Source organism: Phalacrocorax aristotelis, chromosome 22, assembly GCF_949628215.1.
Source record: "Phalacrocorax aristotelis chromosome 22, bGulAri2.1, whole genome shotgun sequence".
Taxonomy (NCBI): Eukaryota; Metazoa; Chordata; class Aves; order Suliformes; family Phalacrocoracidae; genus Phalacrocorax; species Phalacrocorax aristotelis.
In genome coordinates this window covers 6,731,012-6,756,785 of record NC_134297.1, presented here as the reverse complement: position 1 = coordinate 6,756,785, position 25,774 = coordinate 6,731,012, and the positions used below count along the sequence as shown (strand labels likewise).

At 44.0% G+C, this 25,774-nt stretch overlaps 1 protein-coding gene across 4 annotated transcripts in view; it reads right to left on the bottom strand.

The window, feature by feature from the left end:
• The window catches only part of ARHGAP32 (Rho GTPase activating protein 32), a 262,702-nt gene that overhangs the window by 181,497 nt on the left and 55,431 nt on the right, over window positions 1–25,774 (bottom strand). For 3 of the 4 annotated variants that reach the window (XM_075116397.1, XM_075116398.1, XM_075116399.1), the window contains exon 1: window positions 12,210–12,338. The exons of the other annotated variant lie outside the window; for it this stretch is intronic. In XM_075116397.1, coding sequence (XP_074972498.1) covers window positions 12,210–12,316 — 107 coding nt within the window. In that variant the 5' untranslated portion in view covers window positions 12,317–12,338. Of the gene's footprint in view, window positions 1–12,209; window positions 12,339–25,774 lie in introns of those variants that run through there. 4 annotated transcript variants of the gene reach the window in all.

Here is a 25,774-nt window from a genome sequence, read left to right as displayed (position 1 = left end):
AATGTTTGGGCCAGGGTTGGGAAAGGGTGTCAGAGACAAAGCACGACACCATAGGCATGTGAATAACACATTCATGGAATCAGCAAAAGCACGTATCTTTCGCCTAGTCGGAGGTCACAACTGTGTGTAATCTAACGTGCTATATATTGAACTCATTGGCTATTGGCTTCGAGTTCCTAATAAACACTCTTCCAAGGATAATTTTATCACAATTTTTATGAAATACACACGCAAAGATAAATTCATTATCGAGAGCGGGCACGTAACAAGTAATAAGAAGTACCTGCAGCTTCTGTTTCAATCTTTGCCCACTTTAAACAGCACTAAAGATGATGAAAGTTACTTCCAAAACCAGTCTGTCTTGTTCGCTACCTGCGCAGCACACGTGACCGTACTCCCCACTGATCAGCATTTCCATAACCCGACAAGCGATGCCAAAACACCCTTAAACCCCAGAGGCAGAGCACTGCCCCGTCAGGAATCTCAACTCCCCGCCTGGAGCTCCCCACGCGTGACTCGGTAACCAAAGGGACGGGGACATCTCTGCGGAGGATAGCAACGCTGGCCGGCAGCTGTGCGCTCACCCTCGCCCGCTACCCACGAGTTTTCGGCGTGGCGACCCTGCCGGTACCTTTTTCCTCTCCTACGCATGGCGCTCTCGTCCCCCTGTGCAGCGAGCCATGTGAGAGGCACGGGGTTACTGCAACCTCTCACCTTTCATTAACGTGACAGGGTCTAAATAAATCTGTTCTCCAGGAAGCCACATGTGGTGCATTAACCTGGGGCCCCCTGACTACACTGCAGCTCCGAGTCAGTATTATTTAGTAACCAGCCTGTTTTCTTTGAATTTTAGACTCATTTTAGAAAAATGTGTACTGGAACACCATGTATCCTGCAGTTTCACTGCATGCTGTTGTCTCATACAGGTCCCCATGGTTCTAAATGGGCAGGCCCAGACAACAGCATCTGTGAGTCTGAAATGTTTGTTGTCTCTTAGGCCAAACAACCACCGGGTTTTTTCTAGCAGGTAACACTAGGGTATGTTGCCAGAGACATACTGTCCTCAAGACCCCCTGCAATGCCACACCACACATTTTATCTATAATTGCCCAAGTCCTTTTTTTCCAGTAAGTAGCAATCTGGAGTCCTTTTCAATTTCTGTGCATCCGGACTCCCTGATAATACTTTTTCCTTAGTAGGCACCAAGAAAACTTTGTGTATGCGCAAGAGAGAATAAGCCAAAAAACCTGCCTTCTGTTCTTTTATGGGGATTTGTCAAAAATTTTCCCTACACAGAGGCACATCTTGATTTAAAAAGAGGCCAGGTACTAATTAAAAAGCCTGCGTGGGCATCAGCTAGTGTTCAACAACATTTTTAGCTCCCAATGGGTGCTTGTTACCTGTGCCATATCCTATGTCGATACCTTGATAGCTGTAATCAGACACGAAATCTCATTTGCAAAGTCTGCTGCACCAAGTGAGGTCAACGCCTTGTCGTCCCCTTGCTGCCGTGGAGCTGGGGTTCATGAAATGCATCACATACTTGGAAGTCAAAGCGATATTTCACAGTACTTCAACATGATATACAAAAATAATTTAAAAATATCTATGCATGTTGCTGTTATTTCCCTGTAGGAGACACAGAACAACTCCACAAGGCAGAGAGCATTACCCAAGTGCCTCTTCCAGTCCCTGAAAGTCCGCCTTTTCCCGGCAATAAGAGAAGACTGAGTTAGCCGCTTACCTCTGCGCGTATTTCGGCAGCCCCGCACAGAGCAGGAGGTGCTGCTACAGTACAACACAATTCTAGGTGAAGCTGCATTTAAGATCCCCTTCAGAGGGAACAAAAAGCGTGAGCATATTTATGCACTCACATGCATTAAAAAAAAAAACACCTTTCCCTCTGTTTTCCAAGGAGCTGAGGAGAAATGGGGAAATATTTTTGCTGCCAGACCAACAACTAGGACTTACATGACCTGCATAAAAGTTGTTAGGACTGGCCGTGACCTTGAATTATAAGCACATCAAAATACAATGTGCAAGAATCAATGTTAGAATTCCTTGTCATTTGGCTGCAAGTCTCCCAGCATTTTGTATTTGAAAAGCTCCAGTCCCGGAGTCAAACAGTGAAGAAATATTCTCAGCTTTCATTAAAATTATTCAATCATCTTGCAGAGGACAGACGAACAATATAACCCATCCTGCATTTGAAAACTCAAACTGGAGGACAAATGAACAAAACTAATGGTCAAAGCCCACCCTAGTTTTTAAAGTCAATCTTGGGATTGTTCAGAAACTTGACTGCTGGTTTATAAATACTTGAGGAGTCGGTCATGCTATAGATGAAAAGATTCTTTAGTAGATTGGCATTTCTTTAAAACAAGTCTTTCAGTCTCCGGTGTGACTGCATATACCTGCTTATACCTCATATATGCACATACCTGCATATCCCTGCTTTAGGTTGGGATTCCCGTAAGAAAACACAGAATGGCAAAACCCACCATCTTTGGTATAAAACAGCCCGTGCCAGCACTAGGAAAAGGTATTATCACATAATGGGAGAGATGGATGCCTGGGAGAAGCTCTAAGAGTCTAGAATTAAAAAGACTGAGAAATCCTTTTGGGAGCCCTGGTAATTTTATTCCACTCTCTCTAAATTAAGTGTTATATTCACTCTGTTCAGGCACAGGGCTGTGAGTCAGCACTGGACCATACATCACTCTTCACTTCTCTCACTCATGAAAGGGAAGCGTGTCACGTATGAGATCGCCATGTGTCCTGGCCAGCCTCAAGCACACGCAGAAGAAAATATAACGTCAACAGGCAGAGAAAAAATGGGAACCCCCTATGCGTGACAACAGAGATGATGCAACCGAATTTCAAATTCAATTTCAAAGTTAGAAAACGTCAGCCTACCGCATTAGGACACCAAAGAACGCAACAAAGATATTCATACTGTTTCCACTAATGAGCTTATTTTCCATTCTCTTGAGAGAGAGAACACAAAAGAGAAGGTATAACGTACGCAAGCGCGTTACTGTTGCGTGTACACGACTACTAACATTAGTATCTCCCAAAGGCGGACACGTGCTCCTAACACGGCTGCGTGACAGTTTTAAGGCAGGCCTTTTCTTTCACACAACTTGGATCTCATTCCTTGATACTACATTGGCTGATAAAAAGCGAGTCAGATTTGCCAGTAAAGCATTGTGAAAGAAGAAAAATAAAAATATCTGTAATTATTTACCCCCTGATATTACAGATACCTGTCCCCTTCTCATTTAATCTGTGATGGATGCCTGCTCGTGCTGTTTGCCAGTAGAATAAATGCATTAACCCCACTGTACACAGCTCCAAGGACCAAACACAAAAGGAAACACATAACTGAAAATAAACTGAACATTTTTGTTGTTAACTTCTGCCACGATAACTTACAAGGTATGAAAAGAGTCAAATAAACCCCAGAAAAAGCTTACCAGATGAGCTTTAACTTTTTTTCCTTTTAGTTAAGTCTTCCAGAAATGTAACATCACAGCTACATTGTGTCAGCACCCAAACACAGCGGGTGTTTTTAACATCTTTACTACTGCTCAAAGGGGCAGAAAGTAATGAAAAGGCCTAGGAAGAGGCTTCTGCCCCAGGAACTAGCAGCACGTGCTTACACTCTTGTTCTCCATGACACCGACATCTGCATTTACGTAGCACATTTCAGCCACATCACGTGTGTCACTAAAGCCATCTCCTCAGAGCGCAGAGAAAAAGCGCAGAGCTAAATCACCAAGTGGTATCAAATTCTCTTAAGGGCTCTACTCCTGACAGTGTGAGTCATTTTGGAGAGCGGCAGATTGCTGATGGAGCACAGGCTTGAACGGCAGTAGAGCCACCGATAATCTGTGGAAACACTAGATGTATACATGAATACTTTCCCTTTATATATATATATATTTTTTTTTTGGCCCTGGATTAACCCATCATGGCTTTTTGAACCCACACAAATTCCATCTTCAAAGTAGCAAGTCTGAAAGACTTGCACACAGAGACATAACAACGCTCCCCTCCACCCTTCCAAGTCAAGTCTTCACCGATACCTTTCTGTCTGCAAACAAACTCATCGGCACTCTTCACCATCATGTACTTTGACAGGACTCAACATTAGGTGCCAGACTTAAGGAGCAGCTGCATTCCAGCTGGCACTGCTACACACGCTCCTCCTCATACAGTGAGCAGCCAAGAAGGTTCATGCAATTCCAGCAATCCAGAGAAAGAGTAGTCTTTCTGGTGGCTTTCTTGGCTGTTTTATGTGTAAATGCGGTCAAGTATACATTCCATTGTTCAACTCACTGCACGTTGAGTCATCTGAAAATAATTTAGAGGATTTGTAATTATCTTTGCTCTGACATTTCCTCACCAAAAAGAAAAAGAAATGAGAAATAAGGAGAAATCATAATTAAGAAACTGAATTCAATATTCCTTGAAGGGAAATCTTTATGTTTGCAAAATCTCATGGCCAAGAAGTTCAGATTTTCCCTTACCATATCATGACAGCATTTCTCACCTCAGCGGGTAACCAAATAACTAGTTCTTGGTGGGGGACTAAGGTTGTCTCCTGAAGTTCATAAGCAGCACAGCGAAGACCAGCGCAGGCTCTGCAGACCCTGCAAATCCTACCGCTCCGTTAGAGGACAGTTCCAACAGCAGCAAAGCACCTTCAATTTGCCAACCCCAAATGGAGAAAAGAATAGAGCAATGAATAAAAGTAGCTTCAGCTTTTGTGCATGAATTTTGAGATTTAAAAGTATCTAGAATTTGTATTTTGAATGAGTAAAGAGGTAATCCTAGGCTTAAAAAGCAATAAAAGGGATTGGAAAAGGTCAGCATAAGCAGGCCCAATACAGACCTTAACATTGTATTCGCTGTCTGTCCACATCTGGAATTATTTTGAGCAGCTGTTCCTGAGAAGTTCCATGTGCGGTCAAGCCCTTGAAAGGGAGAACGTATTCAAAACCAGAGACGGTTGCTGGAGAAAAGGGTTTTGTGCAATCCGGGTGTCTGCAATGTTTGTTAACATACACTGAAGCGTGGAGAAAAGAGGTATTATTCTTACAAGTAATCGGTCCTACAGACAAGCAAAAAGCAACATCTCCACCAAGCTAACGACTGCTCAAGAGCTGGAGAGGAGCCATTTCTGTCAACACCACTAGGAAATTCGGGGGAAACTAATTAAAAATCAGACATGCACCTTAAAGAGAAGGGGCTGCGAGCTACGGAGGCACACAGAGGGATCTAACACGGACACTGGTGAAGATTTCCACGAAATGTGTGTTGCAACTGTTAACATGTCAACAATCCTAAAGGCGCTGGTGAAGAAAGCACAGGAACACAACACTGCTTCGAAATTAATAGAGTAGCGGGTTTGGGTTTTTTAAAAATAAATCCAAGCACAACTGTCCCTCATTTTAGTTTTGTTTTAAGAAAAAACTTCTAATTTGGGGCTCATAATCAATCATGGATGTTTAATTTATAAGCAGGGGAGAATATAATTCAGGGGTCAATCTGTATTCCCAAATCAGCCTGCGGGCTGTGGCACCTGAAGACAACACGCTTCCTGCCTGTTGGCCTGAAGCAGGCAAAGAAAGCAGAGGTAAGTACCAGGTAAGTACCAAGCGCTTCAGGACAATGCTATACATGTACACCCCGCCTACTGGGACAGAAAGGGAAGAAAGTGGTATGTCTAACATGGCTTTTTCCCCCACAAGAACTCCCCTTGTGGTGCTGGGAGCTGTCACAGCAGTTTTCCAGTCGCATAATTGTCTCCCTATGGAACTTGCTTCCCTCTTCAGAGTCACAGGGGGAAGGAGGAGGGTGTTTGTCTTTTCTTTCCAATAATGAAACCCCTGGCTGGCAGCCTCAGCAGCCTTTCTGTTTCTTAAAAATCACACTGGCTCCACAGCTACAGACTGAAGCGTAGCTACTCCATCATCCCAGCAACATCTTACATACCAAACAACTCTCAGCTTTGCCAGCGCAGCCCCTGTACAAGAGCAACAGAGCTCTGACACTTTCACAGCTTCCCATGGGGATTTACGTATCAGATATGGAAGCGATCAGAGGCTCGTTAATCTCATTATAGTGCTCCTGCAAAAAGCTAGGAGCAACCGCGGCAGCATTAAACAAAATTGTTTGTAGACAAAAAAAAGTCAACACAGCTTTGATTAACCTTCTGGACACAAATTTAATGGCTCTCTGCAACCACAAATAGTAGGATTTAAGAACAACTGTCTTCTGAAATTGATATCTTACGTTGGCCTTGTTTCCCCTCAATCATAAATAGGGAACGGAGTTTTTCAGTCTATGAAAATTAAGTATTTTCATGTGTGCCCATAAGCAGCTCCCTCGGTAGCGTAAGCAGCTGGGGAAGTCCCCTTTCGAAGGGAAGCTGTCAACACCGCGCATCAGATGAAACGGTGCAAAATAAAGACGTCACTGTAGCTTCCTCCTCTTGTTTTATTTTTCGCAACTCATGGCCTGTTCCTGGCTAGGAAAGTACTCCATCTAGTCTGCCCCTCTTTCGGTGTCCCATGTGAGATCAATCTAACTTCAGAAAGTTCTTCAAATCTGCTCCTACCCTTTGCATGTTCCCCATGACTAACCCTATCAAGCATTGGTTTGGAAGTAAGTTTTCCTTATGCGAAAACATGTTCAAGGTAGTCCTCAAGAGCTGGGATAGCTTACCAGCATTATTTTCAAAGGAGAATGTCTAAGTTCCAAACACATGAACTAACGTGTTAGGCCACATACTCGAGGTCAAAACTTGCTCTTGAAATAAGAGTAGGAAGGGCCCTGCTGTGTGGTTGGTTCCACATGCAAAGTTCTAGCCTTACTGTTACATCACTAATGGAAAACTTGAAAATATTATGTCAAGCCCCTCTTTCCATCGCTTCGAACTACGAGATTTGCTCAGAAACCAGAGAAAAGAAATGTAGTAGTAGTTTAGCACTCTTTATTTACCTTTGACTCTTGATTTCATGGTATATATCAATATGGTTCTCACAATTTTTCTCCCAGCACATCTTTATTTAAAAAACCCAAACAAATAGATTTTCACATGGTCACTGTAGGCACGTGCACTTAAAATAGGTGGATATTTTATAAAAATAATTTTTAAAAGAGCATAACATGCATTGGTCCCATACTCTTACACTCCTAAAAGAGAATTCAGCACAGTGACATGGAACAAGCTGCAGAGAGATACAATGAATGTTTACAAATTACATTTCCCTAATACAGTAAGCAAAGCTATTCCACCAAGGTATAAGTCCAAAAAAAATGTACAGAGGACAGACCGAAAAGGCTTGCAAATTTCATATTTACGTTTCAGAAAAGTTTGCGTAATACCTTGTAACATTTCACTTTCTCAAAGGACAAAACCTTCTGAAATACACAAATGAAGAAATGTGGCCAGAAATCAAAGCATGTTTGCACGGTTAACACACTCCTTAAGGGCTGAAATCTCATCTGCTACATTCCAATCCTGAACAAGGTTTGGAGCACTAATTTCTAAACCCTGGGGGAAAACATTGAGAAATCCTTGACTATTGAATGGCGCTGCGAATAGGAAAATTGCTGTATAATACATAATGAAAAGAAGACGACATGCTAATGAACTCCAGCAACGTGTGTTACATTTGGTTTAAAACAGCGAGCGGCACCCAGAGACTCAGATCAAGTGGAGAGTCAGAACAACACAACTGCCCCCTCCATGAGTGGTTAAGTCCCACCAGGACTGCACACTGCATGGAATTCATTTGCCAAGAGAAAGCAAACCATTACCACCACCTATGTAATCAGCCCCGTGTCCAACAAAGCCATCATCTTATTTCAGCAAAAGCAATAGGGTGCTTGTGATCACCCAGCTAAGATTGCCCCCAGCTTGAACTGTCTGAATTAAAAAACAAAGAGCTGTGTTAAACCCTTGACGCGCTAACATAGGAAGGGCTTTCTAGCCTCTAACATTATGAGAAGTGTCAGGTTAAGAGTCCTTCGCCAAGTTTGATTAACCAGAGACTTCAGACCTCCAAGGAGCTTCAAAATGAACTTAGAGTAATTGTAGATATGTAACCCAACAGCAGTAACGCGCTGTCATCTTCTGGGCACTTCAGAAGTTTATTCAGCCATGGGACTTACTGAAAGGCAATGCAAGGCCAGGCCACCCTTTATAAATTAAAGCGGAGCCATGACGATAATCTAACACAGATGACCCAACACATACACACCGTTCCTGGCCCAGGAAGCTGAACGGAGGTCACTCTTGGCTCTGCCGAACGTCGCGCTGCCGATTACGACCACCACCTCTTGTAATCGAGGGTGGTCCTTGCCACCAAAAGCCTCTTGGCCCAGACACCGGCTGCTATCAGCTTTGAAAGAAAACTGTAACAGAGCTTTTAGCAAGTATTGCGCTTTTACAGCGGTCCTACGCAAAGAAGGAAGAAAACCAGATTAGATTACAGGTTGCGTAACAAAAGGCAGCTGACAGAAAAACAGGTATTACGTCACCTCCAAAGCATCTCCAGAGGTGCTGGGATAACAAATCTCACATTCACAGTTTCAGAAGGAACGAACACAGGGCATAAGCAAAGCTAGACTACTGTTGTGATTTAGGCCCATACTAGCTACTGTGAAGAGAATTAACTCTATCCCAGCCACAACCAGGACAAGTATAAATGGTCCTTCAAAGCAAAGGCACCGAGTTCACATTCTTCCTCCTTTTCCTCCCATCCATACCCACTCCAAACCATGCCCCGGTCCCTACCACGAGGCCAGAACAAAGCAGCAGGCATGACCGTGAAACGCACATACATGTTGAGGTTTACGTTTTTATTTTGCTTTCTGAATATACACTTCAAACGTATTTGCAAAGCTCTTGTCCAGAACCAGCACAAAGCAAGCTCCTTCAACGAACAAATAAGAACAACAAATAGTGAGGCAATAACAGTATGCTGAGATGCTCAGAAGCTGAAGGAAACCGAGGAGATGCCTACTCCAGTTCTCAGCCCTTGCCACGGCATCCTGTCACTATTTCCAACATACGCTAAATTCAAAGGAATACACAAAAGGTGTGCATCTGCCTTTTTTCTCTTTCTACGTGAATAGTCATTGAAATCTACCCTGCTCTGACTCAGCAGCCAGAGAACCGCCTGCCTTGGTCGTTGTGATTGGGAAGCTCCGATCCCATCCCAGTTCTGCCTTCTGTCCATCACACCCTCCACTTACAAGTCACCTTAATTTCTCCCTTCCACCAGCTATTCTGCGGGGTTGGGGTGGGGTTCTTTTTTTCCCCTTTTCTCCAGGCTGATGTCTGAATGAAAGCTGGGAAAAACACTCCTTTTTATGCCATAGGACCACTGATAAAAAATAGGGGATTTATATTTATTTTCGTTTATCAACCACTGTCAGGAGCGGAATATGGAAACATTACATTCTGGTCCCTGATACCAGGGCCTGAAGTTTTCAGAAAGTATCAAATAAGAAGAAACATGGTTCAAAGAAATATTAAACCAAAAAGCTTGGTAAAGGGGGATTAAACTATTTTTTTTTGTATTCTCAATATAAACAGTGACGTTATGTCACACAGGATATCCGATATGCCGGTTGTTGCACAAAGAACGGGGGTTGCAAAGGTCTTGCTCACTAATGCTCTGATAAAATTGCTCCCCTGCTTCTGTTACGACAAAACGCAGGGATTTCTTCCCCGGAAAGCATCCGGGGGGGCCGGGGAGAGCGCGCGCTGCTCGCCGCCGGAGCCTGGGAAAGCTGGGTACGGGGAGCTAGAGGGCGCGCAGAGGTCAGGGCTGAGCCAGCCCAGAGCCCGGCAGCCCTGGGCAGCTCGCACAGAGGTAACCTCACGGCAGCCAGCTCACCCACGAGGGGTTACGCACCACACAAGCCACCACAGACTGGCCTAGAAGATGATGTGACATCCAACGCCGCATACGCCGCTCTGCTGTTTGTGCCGTGGTCCGGCTGTCCCTTGGAATGGACATTCCAGCCCAGTAGAGTTTCCCAAGCTCCGAGAGCTGCTGTTTTCTGCCCTTCTTCCCCTCCAGCCAAAAAGCTACTGCTACAGGTAGGGCAAGGATTCTGCAACCCTCAGATGTCCTAGATGACCCCTGAGGTCCCTTCCAACCTGGGATTCTGGGAATTCTGTACCACTCAGAAAATTCCACCCCCCCCCCCCCCCCCCCCAAGAAAATATGCACCAGTGGAGTTCATTCTGTCTAGATTTACTTTTACATCAATCATCACAAAACTCCCCACGCTCCCAAGTAGCAGTCAGGAGCACCAGAATGAGAGTGTAAAGTTAAAAATACTTCTATAATCCTATTAAATTCAAGTCTTGCTTGTAGGACACACAAGTTTTTATCACTACACTGAAAAGCAAAGCACTGAGGGAACACAAGTAAGAAGGTCTCCCCTTCGGAGAGACAAACATAATAAGGTAATATGAAGGTAGTAATAAGGTAATATGCTCCAGACTATCTGCACCAGCAGTGAAAAAAAGGGGACTGTCACTGCCAGAACTAAAACATATTTAATCTGCAGAATTCCCTGAACTACAAGGCCCATTTGGAAGAAAACTGCATAGGTCGTATCAAGACATTGCTAAACTTTGCCTCTCGTTAGCCACAGACCAGGTACTGCACACACTGCCATTGCCAGCTGCTCCCAAATGTCACTTCAGTTCTCCTTTGGAGCGAGCTCCACACATTCCCAAGGGAACTCACACCAAACAAAAGTCCTGTGGTGCTCGTGTATCCTCTCCCGCATCCATGCATCTGCATACACGGATGCTAATATATCGCATATTCTACTTTTTCTGTCACAAAGGACATTGGGGAGCGCAAGGGGTCCAGCATTAGTACGCTACACATTCAGTTTTTAAACACAGTTTTGCCTGTAAATAAGGGGAACCAAAATTACCTGACCAGCTTTCTCACGGTACCCAGGTCACTGGGTAGCACAAACAACGAGAAGATATTAAGCAGCAGCTTTCCTAAGGCAAAATACTTCAAGAAAGAAAGAACACGCAGGCAATTTCAGAGGAATTTTGCAGTGCTAGTAAGAGCTACTCTCCTTCAGCTTCTGGCAGTGTAAGCAGAAGTGGGTGGAGTCAGCATAAATTATCAGTACTTTGTTGATAAGGTATGGTACAGTGAAATAAGAACGCGTGGTCTTCAGCTTCCAGCAGCTATGTTCATAAATAACTTCTAGTTTGGTAGAAACAGCCTTGATCTGTAAACCAGGTAGGTGGTAACAGCATGTTGAGACCGCAAGTTTTCAATTATACCGGTTCCCCAAGTCCCTCTTTTTCCACCGGTAAATATTTATGCACTCTCAGCCCTGAAGTAGAAAATCCCAATTGAACTGCAACAGCTATAGGCTTAGTTCCTATCAGCCACAGTATAAATCCAAGCCTAGCATGAGGGAGACGATTTGCCGTGAAGATAACCAGCACTGTCTCATTCCGCAAGAATTTTAACTGCAGGATAACCTGCCCCTCCAGAGCTATTGCTCCTAAACCCACACCGTATCAACAGCACTTAGTTATCCATTAGAAAGGGGGAAAAATACGCTCAGCACAGACCCCTTGTGACTACTGCTCTTTTCACACAGCCAAAGTACAGAGTATGTGCTCTGCTACGGACAGGATACATCACATCTCTGATTTTAAAAAAAAAAGCAAGTTTCCGTCATGCTAATAACCACATTCCATACATTTCCCAAAAAAAAATGCCTCAAGGACCACTGTCACATGAGGAACGGGATGCAAAATTATACTTTGTCTGCTTTCTGCATGCTCGTGTAACCTACATAGTGTAATCTGACTGAAGGAGGTAATTAACCTTTCTCCATTCAAATACTCAACCACTTAAAAGACACACATTCATATACATATGCTTAAAAATACGCTAAAAATGAAAACGAAGTTGCATTTGCTAAGTGACAATGACACGCTCGCCTTCTTAAAAATCATGCTCTTACATTTTTATTAGGCGTTGCTGGCTATGGCCAACTGTGAAACAATTGCATTCCTCGGAGATACGGTATCGTTTTAATACTCCGTTTATGAGGAAGCAGGGTTTAAAAAAAAAAAAGGCAGAAAGCATCTCGGAGGAGCATTTATCTGCGCGTGATTTATTGATAGTACTGACCTTTCGGATTCATCAAGATTGCTTCCAGTTCCTCCCGCTCCCGCAGTGAAAGCTGCCGTATAGATGTTGGTAAAGGCAGGAGCAGCAGCTCCGGTCCCTCCCTCCATGTTGCGCGCACACGCACACTCACACTCACACGCGCACTCACACTCACACTCAGCTCTGCAGGAGCAGCTGGCTGGAGGCTGCTGGAGGGGAGCGAGGGAGGAGGCAAGGAGAAGGGCTGAGGGTGTTCCCGTTCCCCCCCAAGTCCCCCCCAGCCCACGACCAGGCACCCAGCCGCTTGTTTAATGACACGACCTGCGTCGAGATGGTCTGAAACACTGCACTGAGCCCCACGAAAAAGGCATCTATAAGTGAAAAGCACAAAACAGCTTGCAATTCTGGGTTCCCATGCCGCCTGCCCTCACTAGCACTGATTCATGTTTTCCTGAGGCTGTTAGAGGCATTTCAGCTGTAACCCTTTCCGAGCTGGAGGAGGCGGAGGGAGGAAAAGGAATTTCTTTGTCCTGTGCACCTCCTACCCCGTCCCTCGGATCCACGCAGGGATGTTCTTACCTGCTCTGGATGGTTTTACCCCCAAATAAAACTTCAGCAACTCTGATGCGAGTGACCAGTGAGAGTCATAAGAGCAGGAGTCTATTCCCAGTTCTGCCAACTGCATAACCTTGGATATATCACATGAATGCATTTGCTGTTCTGCTTCCTCCTTTTTGAAAGCAGGGAAATATTTACTGCGTTCCCAGAGGAGACTTGTAAGGCTTAAATTTATTTCTGTTTTTATGCAGCCTGTTTTAAAAGGAGCTGTGTAAAATCTGGTATTACATTTTCTAGTTTATTCACTAAACCATAAATAGGAAATAAGTATTATTGCCCAACTTTCAAATCCCATTAGAAGACTGAAATCTTTCATCAGACCACCACTGCAGCAGTCGAGGTGATTAGATATCCCTAAGAGGCAGGGAGGTCTAGCAAATAAAGAGGAAATCTTGGATGATGGATGACTGGTTGTCAGTCCTGGCTTTGCCGTTAGCTCGCTGCGTGACCTTGATCAAGTCGTTTTAATCTTTCCGTATCGGTACAAAATGCGGAGCTACTCTCACTTCTGTAAAACAGCCCAAGTTTGTCTGTATTATGAGAACTGCTACCATTTGCTGAAGCTCTAGCTCAAACGCAGGAGCTGTAATTTGTAACTAATGATATTAGATACTGTCCGGACACAGCCCATGGAAACTCAACATTGGACCTAAAAGGTACCTGATTTTGCACATAGTTCCTTTCAACTCGGTGGGCTTGCCGAGCATGTTCTTGGTTATCGGCTGGAAGTGAAGCTTTCAGGTGTGTAAAATACTGTACGCTCTTTGCACTCAGTGAGATACCAAGTTTTGAAAGATAAAAGATTTGCTGAAGAAAAACACCTTTTCTTGTTTGAAATTCAACAGAAGCTACACAATCCCAAATTATGCAAAACAGTCATACAACTCTCTTTTTTTGTTTAGTTTTAAAGGGTTGGCTAAGCCTTGTTTGCTAAATGCTGCATGACTGACTGACAATAACCTGTTAATGAGACCTAATGTGTAAGGCCACAGCCGTGCTAAACATTAGTTCAGCAGCTGCAGGAGAAGGGGAGGATGCAAGCTTGGCAAAGGGGGAGCAGTGTCAAACAGGTTATACCCGTTCTGTGCCTAGAAAGCCTAATGACTATTTCTAAATCCCTTTCTCCCAATGCTAATTTTCCTTTGTTTCACCAAAACAGACGCGCACACATGGGACAAGCCTAAGATAGAAGAACTGAATAGGAAACAACCTGCCCGTTTAGGAAAAACACACCTATTCTGACTTTGCAGCAGTAGCTGCTGGGCTTCAGGAACTAGCGCAACCGACCAGCCCCACGCGGTCCCCTGGGGCAGAGACCCAGGTACGGTGCCGAGTGCCAAAGACAGGTACCGAAGCACCAAATCCTGGATGGACTCATCTCAGGGACTGCATCCCTCAACTTGTCGCTTTGACCGCTCTGACCTGAGCGGGTAAGTTAACTCAACTAGAGTCAAACTTCTCAACAGGAGAAAGCAGAAGCGAAGGTGGGCGAAGGAGTTTGCACCAGGTGACGGGGACAGAGCCAGGCACAGAACCCCGCGGTGGCCCAGGACCCCAAAGCACTGACATGAGTGAGAACACAAGGTGAGGAAACCTGTGGAAATTCACCACCCAGCTGCGCTGCAGTAAGGTACTCTGCTCCACCTCAAGTAACCACAGGTCGACGATAACCCACTGTTTACAAGGGTGAAGCTCAAACCCACCTCCATAGCTGCTAGTCCACGCAATTGGTGCTCAATCCAAGCTGAACGAGACAGTAACAAACATAAGCAAAAACAAAGCTGTCATTTTATGGAGTGATAAAGCATAGAAACTCAACAGATACTGTCCACGCTGCATCTGTTATAGCTTAAGGTCTATGATTGTGCTTAATAGCAGAGTAGAAGTAGCTGTGGGGAGAAATTTAAGCAAACATATTTACTGTACAGCTCCAAAAGAGACTCTTGCCAACTAACTGGAACCAATTACACTTACAGAAGACACAGTTACTAGTGCACAGTAGTTCAGCATATCCACTACCAACAGCATCCAGGTGTCCGGGGCACAGCAGCAGATCATACCCTGCTCTTGCTTTTCATGCTTCTAGGACATTATGGCTGCCAGCCGTGCTAAGAGATACCATCTCCAGCTCCTCCTCTCAGATCGTTTGCCTTCATCCCATATTACCGCTTGTCTTGCGCTTGGAGGGCAAATTCACCATGGCTAAAGACTCTCCCGTGCTTTTTATTTGTACATTTTGAGTACAGTGCAGCCTTTATTCAAGACCAGGGCTCTGCATTCTATAGTTAAACAATAATAAGTGTTTTGTTTCACAGCTAACACGAACCCACTAGTTATTAAGAAACACTGCTGTGCACACATACATGTCACGTTTTAAAAGGGTCTTTAACACATCTCTTAGAAGACCAGGCTCAAAACTGCTACAGTTTGATGTAAACTAACACAGCTTTACTGTACATAAGCTTGATTATTTCTGCTGGAGACAAGTTTTGACAGGAATGGATCATTTTTCTATCAGAGACAAGATCCGATCTCCAGCCAGCTATATTTTATCCTTATTTAGGGCTTAAATTATCATAATAATAGCAAAACAAAATTAAAATTTTGACCCAAATTGTAGCGTGGGTTTGTATTTTTTTTTTTTTAATTAAGAGAACAGAGCAGAATGATATCACTAACTGCAAGCTCCAATTTGCTGTTAAATTAGCAATGGGCTTGGAAACATTTTATCTCTTAATCCTTGGGGTAACAGAGGGTAGCGCAGAATCAAATTTAAGAACAAGTCTCCAATCCAGAAAGCTTCTTCATGACACAGTTGCACTCATGGCCAGCTGACTAACTTCCAGGTTGATATAGCTCACAAGAATGATAATTAGATTTACGTACTGATTCAGCTTTCTACTACCTCAACAAACTTTGGGGAACTGCAACAGGAACTTGTCTTGCAGACAATCCTCTCCTAACAGAAACTTCTGTCAACCACTTAAAGACTAGGATTAACCAGCTTGAATGCCGCTTGTCACCTCTGCCAGTACGTTCCTCCTTTGATAGTTTCCCTGAGTTTAAACACCGTTCCATTCAAAAAGATAAAAATGCCGAGCAAGAGTGGATTTTAAATTTAACCTCTTTGATTGCTTGATGTTATCTAGGCAAAGAGTGAGGATGCTGCAAGACAGCTTCCTCCCTTGCTCCTTGCATAATTTTTCATTAAATTAAAAATGGATTGCAATTAATAATGTATGCATGACAAGATAATGTAGGACTGCTTTTGATTCCAAAAGCAAATGAATTTAATGGGAAAATATTTCAATGTTGAGGCATTTTATTTTTTTTTAACAAACGACTTGAAGCAACACCATTCTCATAATGCATATTACAACCAGAATTTTAGCTAAGGCATTGCTCGATACGCACTGAAGCGAGTTCAGGAAACATGAAGGCCAAAAGGACAGCTGGAGCCAAGAAACTAAAATATTTAAAAGAAAATCTTGCTGCCAGCCCAAGATGAGAAGTATTTCATTGCTAATTGATGTCATAGGTCACAAACCGCTCTCTGCTGAAGCGCATGACAGGACATTTGCCTGCTCTGAGCCACAGAGCACAGTCATTCATAGCGTGTTCAACCCCATGTTATATGAAAAATGGGGGTTTTTTTACACCGGAAAGACTCGGTGAATCACAATACAAGAAAGAGAAAACCAGACTGCAATTTCTGACTGAGAACACACATGTAAAAGCCTTTCAACCCCTCACCACATCAGACACTCCTTTTGTATGGTTAAAGTTAAATGAATTTCTGACGGGCGGGTTTAAGCCATGCCTTCCCCATGAAGACAACATGACTGCTGAGCAGGCTGCAGCAGACACCTTCCAACCCCCGTCTGAAAGGGAGTTTTGCATTCCTGGGTGTTCTCCCGTGCAAGACCTACGCTCAAAGCTCCATTTAAAATACAAGGCTATTGCCACTAGGGCACACCTCCACAATTAATGGTCTTCAAAGGCTGTTTGTACAGCTATGTATTATTACACCTCCACGACAGTTATTGCTGTGCCGAATCCCTCGGTACAGACCTCGTTCTTCTGATGACCAACTGATCTACTGCCAAAATATTACTGATTTCTCTATAAATAAGCTGCAGAGTATACATGTACGTGATATCAGGGGAAGGAGAAGAGGAGAAACAATTCAGGATTTCAATAAACCCCAGCCCTGCAAATCCCTCGGATCAGGACTGCAAGAGGGTGACTGAGATCTAGAGGAAATTCTCCTCTTACACCGGGTATGTAACACGGAACCATCCCCAACTCCCAGCTAAGCCTGTTTTTTTAAAAAGGTGTCAAATACAGTTTTTCTTACCACACAGGCTATTACAGGAACATTCAACTGCACAGCCATTGCTAGAGATGCCATGGAATGGATGGTGTCCCACCACCTCCCCATCCTGAGCCTGAGCCCAGGTTGAGCTTTATGGTTTATCAGCCACAGCTACCCGTGCAAAGACCAGTAGCACCTGCACAGCGCGACGTGTTTTAGAACTCCGATGCACTAAAGACTTTGACACACACTGAAAACTTAAATCCTTTCTTACCTGAGTTTTGTGCTATAGAAAGTACAAGTGCAAAACTACAAGCGGATGCTTACTCTTCAGAAACACCACGTGAAGAGGAAGCTAAGGAGCAGCCACCTAGCTCTAAATCCTGTGTGGGACACGTGGCACGTGTTTAAGTCATCAACCATAATCTTCGAATCCCTGCCAGGAGTAGAATAGGCACTCCCCACGAATTATTAGTGAAACCTTATTCCAAAACAAAGAGGAACCAGCCTCATGAAGCAGACGCTAAGCTAATGACTAATGTCAGTATTCCCACACTGCTTTTCTTTCTCTGTCAAACAGTCTGCGCAAGCTGCCACTCCATACAAGTTTATGCTTGTATAGATGCTTTGCAAAGCCATGTCCAAGGTGTGTCCATGCAATCCACCTGCTCGTATTCAGCAGCGTCAATACCTCAGCCACCTGCCCTCTAGGGAATGAGGAATGTGGCAGGGGAGGGAGCATGTCCTTGAAACGTATTCCCCTCAAATGTGTCTGGGACATGGAAACAGAAAACTCCGTATTACAAAAGAAATGACAAGCTTTGTTAAATATTTACATCTTCAGAAGTGAGCTATGTAGAAATAGATCATCAGCCTCACAGCCGCTCAGGAGTAGTTCATGCCTTAGACTTGTTCCCATTTTGGTTTTGGATCAGGACTTGAAAATGTGTTTCTCCTGAGCCTAAAGAAAATGCAAAAATAAGGTACTGGGACAAGAAAAAGTCCCAAGGGATGGTGAATAGAGACGAGAGAGAGGAAAGCGAGCACAGTAGCTACCACAAGTTTTTGGTTTCTCCAGACTTGGAGAAAAGAACAGAAGCAGGTTCCGTGGCAGAGAGAAGCAGAGGCAGGCTGAGGGATGAGAGAAGGTGGTCAGGCACCTGACGCTACAGTAAAGGACTTCGCCACCCTTAAAACTCATGGGGAAGACATCAACGCTGTCTTTTCATTACGTTTGACGACGCAACCGGCCTGCCTTGCCTGTGAAGGAGAGCTGCAGTTTGAGACGGTCAGTGGTGGAAGGTGGCCAAGTCTGGAAACAAAAGGTCTGAGTAAAAGGGGAACAGATCAATCGGCACAGGCACATTTCACTGTAGCCAGGTCAAACTCCTCAAAGACGACAGCTTCTTGGCCCCCAAAGGACAGCACCGAAGGGAGCAACTTCTCCAGTGCAAGAGGTTAGCAGTAACAAGGGAACAGAAGGGACATCCTGAAAGTGATTTGAGCATCCATGTATCAATAACCAGAAGAGACTGCACAGCAGTTGAAAAATTGCAAACATTTCCCCCATCTGTCCATCCCTCTCATTTCTGAGCATCATTCCACATTTCCTCAAGTCCCTTTTCAACCAGCTGCTCTTCACCTACAAGTTGATGGTCTCTTTTGTCGTATGAGCCAAAATACGCGTGTCAATTGTTTGCACAGTGGGTAGTCCAGGCCATCAGACCAGTTCACCCAGAGGCTGCATAAAGATCTCTAACAGGCTCACACAGTCTGTCCTCTGCAGCAGGAGTGACTTAACTCCAGGCTTGCATACCAGCAAGCTTCTCGCCTCGGAGAGGTGGGAATTCCATTAAGCACCTATCATGTAGCTGTCACGCACCCAGTATCTAAATACACAATCATAACAAAGGACTCCAGTTTTCTTCCCCCCCCCCCCCAGGCATAAAGCTAGCAATATGCTGCTCTGTTTCTTATATTAGCCAACCATGATTTGACTCACAGGAACACACTGTAATAATTCTGGTAATAATTTTGCCTCTATCTCACCTCAGTACTCTCTTGGATGAAAGCTTTCAATTAAAACATGCCCCAAGACAGTTGCAAGGAAAGAGAGGAGAAATTTTGTCTTCTCTATCACCACCTGTTCTTATCTAAGTCATAATTCTCCGTTCGTTCTGACTAACCCTCTCTGAAATCAGCCTATAGCTCTGCCCGTTCAGACATTAAGGTTTGCAAATGCTGTGGTTTAGGCATCTCCATCTGTATGTTCTCTCAGTTCTACTCTTTCTAATCGTGTGAAGGCAGTTACACCTTGGTTTTCCACACTCAACATTCAAGTACTTCATCCAGGCACCTCGCTAGTGAAGGATATTGCTGGTGTCCTCGTTGTGAAAAGCAGGGAGCTGGAAAAGGCAGAAGGGGAGCGATTACTCAAAACGTACCAGAGATGCCTGTGTTATCTCTCAGAGCTTGGATTAAGCATCACGCCATGTTCTTCACATCTACCCAGAAAACAATGTGCACTACTTCATTAGCGATTGGCAACTGAGGCCTGATAACGAAGTCAGGCCACCACATCTCAGGCAGTGAGGCCCTCAGTGAAGCCCGCATAAAGCTTCAACTGACTGAAGCTGGTTCCACATGGGCACTATTGCAGCATGAAGGTATCTTTAAATGACTCTTCGTGACCTCTCCGTCGCCCTCATACTGTAAAACGACATTTTCAGAATTGTTCCTCTTCCACTGGAGTTAAAAGTCTGTCTTAAGCCATATCAAACGAGCCAAACCATGAAGCTTACCTAACTTTCACTTTACCCTGCTATTCACATCTCTCTTCATTGCTTTACTTTATCAGGTTCTTACTCAACTGCAATCCCTTTTTCAAGTTCACATCCTTTCATATTCCCTGCTTTCTCCCTTATTACCCTCTGCTTTCCCACTCGCATCTTTCACTGTCCTGCTGTTATTTCAGTCCTTCCACAACCCTTATCCATAGTCTTCTTTCCATTCTTTCATGCCTTCATTATCATAAAACGTCCTGTTTCTCCTTTCCCAAATGTTGCTTTGTAAGAAACTTCTTTACCCTGATACTTTTTTTTTTTTATAAATCAGTCTCTTTTCAAGTGAGTCTTGCAATTGTTAAACTTACAGAGAGGAGTTGGAAAAAGTTGAGGAGTGCTTTTTGGTTTTAGCTTTCAGCAACGTCCTTCTGCTGTCCCTAAATCAACATTTTATGCCAATAGCTTTTCTGGACAAATGAAATGCTAACAAAACCCAGCCAAAGTTAAATCGGGTATCCACTGTCTTAACACAAGCCCTTCTTCCCTGATACCAGAACCTCCCCAGGAATGTTTGAAAAAAAAATGCAGGACTTGATCTCCTACCACACTTGCTGCTTACAAGGAACCCAATCCACCACCGCCAATGGTAAGCATTTATCACAGAGTCCTGCAAACTCATTTTTGCACCTGTGCAACAGCTAATGTTAACAAGACGCAGCAAATGTCATGTGTCAGATCACATAATAGGGGAGGAGTTTAGTCAGGTAATTTATCCAGACATAGGAGACATTATTATGCTGTAGAGATTTTTGTTTTCCTTTGAAAAGATGGCTATGCTAAGCATTCCTTCTCCAGCTACAACACAAGCTACAGTCTCTCCCCTGCTCTGCAGCAACTTTGGAAGCTTAAGAGGTGAAAACAGATGCAGTTACATCAACTGGGAGTGCTGAAGGGCAGACAAAGCATGGTGCTGCCACAGTGTGAGAAAGAAGCCTGGCTGCAGGAGGCACCGGAGGAAGGAGTCGGCTGGAAGTCTCACCCAAGCGCCAGACAGCTCTCCGCCACAGGGCAGGCATGGGGACTGGCAGAGGAAACGCTTCGGTATTGCTGGTATTAAACCTGTATTTAAAGCTCGTGGGTTAACCAGCATCAAGCAGGTCATCTCAGATTGGGCACCCAGCTTTATACAGGCTTCTTCTAACTGCTAATAGGGCTAATAGGGCTTCTGGCAGGTAAAAAACTATGAAAGCAATGAAGGAGCTATGCTAGAAGCTCCAGAATGACTTGAAACAGCAGGGGGGCCCTGCTGGTGTCTAGGATGGCACTATCATGGCCTTGTAAAGGGCTGGAGTGCAAAGAAAAGTTAAGCAGCTAAAGAAAAGTGGTGGGAAATCACAGCAGGACAGAGAGGAGTGTTCACAACCTTCTGGCAGAGGCTGTGCTCTGCTCCTAGCGCTGGCAGGACTCGGTCACTTGCAAATGTACCTCGCTGGAACACTCCACATAAATTAGGTGTGGTACCAGCTGTGATAGCAGGGGCTGAGGATACACTTGAGCCTGCGCTTGGCAGAAGGTGCCTGCTCCACAGAAAGGGCACAAACAAACAACATGAAAGAAACAGAATATGCATAATCTTTCAAAATAAGGCTGAAACTTCTCCTTGCATGGGGACCGCGTCTTGTCTTTGCCTGCAGGGAGATTATTTGATCAGTCCCAGTTCTATATCTGCAACTTCTCCTACATTCCCACATTATAAACACATGAATATTCCAATTCGTGCGGCTTGAAGTAATAGTCGTGGCAACTGTCATTCAGTGTCTTTCAGTAACTGCATTGATTGTAGATCTAGAAAGACGTCATTGAGATCCCAGTGACATAGAAACTTTTTGCTGTTGCTGGGGTTCGTTTGGGTTTTGTTTGTTTTTAAAGGCTGCATGTTATCTTAAGCATAATACATGGAAATGTATCTTACACACATTGCATAATACATTATGTTGCAAAGCAAGAAATGCTGCTCCTGCTCCCGCCGCCAGGAAAGCTGCTGTAGCTCTAAGTTGTAGCCACTCTTCTGATGTTCGAAGGGACAAATTAATTCTGGCTACCGTTGATAGAAGAATACAAAACAAAACACAGTATGCGTTGTTATGATAATCTTTTCATCAAAAGAAATCACTGATTTGGTTAAAAACTGGCCATAAATGTGTTCTGTTTCAAAATACATTCTGTATTTTCTCAAAGTATGGCTTCTGGGATTTATTTATTTATTTTTAAACACCGCTGAAACCTTTTCAACATAGAACACAGTTAAATGAGAATAAAATAGCTGTTTTGAATATGAAGAAGAGATAATACTTTTTTTTTCTTTTTCTCAAGCAGAAATAAAAGAAGATGAAAGACAAATCTAGTTTTCCCTCATCACGATCCATTGATGCACAGATTTTTCTTAATGGCCTTCCTTATGGGTATAATCTAAACATTTAAAACTATAATAAACCTATGAAGCACCACAAGAAAAGATTGAGAAAGAGCTCAGGGAGTCTTTCAGCAAATTTTTCATTAGTTTTGCATGGAGAACAACATCCAAGGAGCTTGGGTGCGTGTTACAGCAAAATAACATAAAAGCGCTCCGGCTGGGGGAAGAGGACACACAGAAAAGGACATCACCACCCTGCTTTCCAGGCGCAACCTCCAGAACACCTAATGCACCGGGGTACTGGTTTGGTGGGAAAGGGAACACGAGAAGTTGTTAAACACATGTGCTAGAAAAATGAGCTGCAAGATGCACCGAATGCTTCCCTGGAAAGAAAAAAACCACCAAGCGCATCTTGGAAGTAGTTCAGCGGTAATTTATCCCAGAGAGTTCTGAGAGCACAGCCATGGAGGTTTTGCACTTGAAGACTTCAACACCCCTGGCCACCGGGCCTCTGAGGCACCCTCGCTGAACACACAATGGTAAAGATTTAAGCAGGCAAACTGGAAATTGCCCCCACTCGGCTGAAAAGCTGCTTCCTCATTTCAAGTTTCAAGAATTTAATGAGAGCATGAGGTGTAAAAACCAGCAGTTAAAAAGCAAACAGACCCAGTCTGTCCCATGTTCACAAGGTACCATTTAAAAACCATCCACAAACCCACAGGTAACTAAAATTCAACACAACCTGGAAAATAGATTTAGAGCATTTTCTCAGTAATTGGAACAAAATGAGGATTTCATGTGCTTTTGGTCTTCACAGTCAAAACTTCTGCAGTAGGGCTGGTTTTTTACTTTCAGCAGACCCTTTTGTAGTAAATACTCACACAATGTCATAGCTGATTACATCGTTATGGGTAAAACCAGTGTTTTAAGTATATTAAGCAATGCTTAATACTCTTTAACATACACTGGACTTCACTCAGCAAAAAGGTGGTTTGTTTACAATTATCATTTCTTTCCCCCAGATGTTCGTTATCACAGATTTAATGCTTAAACCGCTAGAGCTGGGTTCAACAACCTCAAGTTCACAAGTGATTTTTCAAGACAAGACCCTCGTACAGTTATGAGATGAAGAACGCATAAGGATGCCTCACTGTTGCCCACTATCCTGTTGCCTGCCTTGCTCCAGCTTAAGAGAAAAGTGGTCTTGCAGAGCTTTTTAAAACCCGTCTCATTCACTGTTCGAATTCACAGGCTTATGGACAGAGCTTGAAAGGATGCCACTGTTTGGGGGGAAGTGTCAGGCTTCAGACAAATTCCGCCAGAAGAGCGAAAGAGAACAGCACTGTTGTTTATATCCTTTGTAACATCCTACATATGGGAGAGCAGCATTCTCCCCTTAAGCCAACTCACTGGCTCAGCTGACCTCTCTTCCAGTTCACAAACTTGCTTTCGTTACTTTGGAGAGAACTGCTGTTGGCGGAAATAAAATTTTTCACAAATTAAAGAGGAGGAACCCAGCATAACCTGCTAAACACAGCAGTATCCTGAGAAGCACCCTACCTGTGCAAACTTGGCTGAAGGCTCACATCCTGGTCTTTGGGGTGACAGGGGTGGGACTACTTAGACACTCGTTGCAAGTTGTTTTAAACAGACCTCTGGTCTTCCAACATCTGTTCCCCGGACACGTGTGCTCCATAGCTACAAAACTTCGGTGTACTGCAACTGTCACATGATGTGTTAGTAAATCAGAAATAAATACAGGAGAAGGTTCTAGTGCTTGAGTTCTGTCATTAAAGGCCATTTAAAAAGAAAAACAAATAAACGCGCTATTTTTCAGTCAACGATAGTTCCAGCAGTGTGCAGGAGACCCGCCATAGAACAAACTCCATAGTGCCAGCAGAAACATTCACAAAACACAAGAGTATGCACAGAAAAGCCGGAGGACAAACAAAGGGATGGGGCATTAAATGACTTGTCTGAGCACATGCAATGAATTACGGTGGGGTTACCGTCCAGACCTCCTAAGTCCCAGTTCTGTGTCCCCATCTCTCATCTCTCACAGTCCATGCTGGTTCACCAGCAGATTTCTCTGTCTCTCTCAGCAAAGCAGCAATAAAAAAAAAAACATCATGTGGGGCCAGAAAGGAGGGCAGACTTTGTAATCTCCTGCACATTTTGTTAAGCTAAAATAAGGCCTTTAAGCTCACCTCTAAAAACTAATATAAACCCAACAAGTAACAAGAGAACTTTTTCATAGATTATGAAAGGACAAGGGTGTCTAACTCATACCAAATATAATATAACTTTAAATAGTCCAGCAGGAGAGCACGTTATGCATCATCAGAGAAACACGTAGCCTTCTGCAGTAAACCACAGGGTAGTTGGAAGGGCAGACCTCCAACAGCAGAGACTTGTATTGACATCAACCACAGTCGCATGAAACAGGCTCAGCTTGCCTCTAATTCCATTTTCAAGGGGACAATGGTGCAAGAATTGGACATTAAGTCAACTACACCACTCTTTCAGTGCTACACTAAGGACTAGGAATTTTGCCTGGGAGATGAGGTAGCTGTACTACAAAATAGCTTTTCAATGGAACAGCAGGGCTCCTGTGCCAAAAAGCAGCACTCGCTACTGTGAGTAGGACGTGATTTCCAACAGCGCCTGTACAGGGTCACAGCATGGCAGGTGAAGGCCATGACCACGTCAGCCCAGATGCGTTTCCAGGGGAATACGAAGGGCACCGATAATTTGGAGTCACTTGTGCCTATTTGTCCGATCACAAAGGTGAACGTTGAGATACGACACCTCCGATTTCTGTCAAGGAGGAACAGGCTGTCACTGTCCACACGTGGCTTTTAAGATGTCCTGGGACTCACAATTTCTGTAAGAGGAATGGGAGGGAAGGAGAGGGAAATCACTATATTCAAGTCAAATCTATAAAAAGAAACCCCAACTCCTGGGTGACAACTGCCATGCAGTAGGAGGTGAACCATGCCCTGGCAATAGGCAGGCTGTAATTTGGTGCAAAAAGAAGTTATCATCATCAATATTTACAGATGAGTATTTTTATAAAAAGAGTGTGCATTTGCCACAATAAGGATTTGGAGACTGCTCTTTGAATACAAATAAAAGTACCAGATGAAAAATGTCACGTTGCCCCCTCAAAAATAAATACATCTTAAAACCTGAACAGGCAGGTTGACGTTTACTCTATTAAACTGAAAGGACGGGCAACAAAAACGCCAGGTGGAGGAGTCACATGCTCCTTTTGTGTTTGTTGTAGGACAAACTAAGAAACAAAGTTGGAGAACCAAAGTGCAGTCATTTTACACTGCTACTACAGAACTGGCTCGAAGCTCCTACCACGCACAGTGCTGCACCAACACAAAGGCAGCCTCTGACTAAGAGGGCCGAGCACCAAAAGCAATCGCTAGAATATAACCACTGTCGCCAA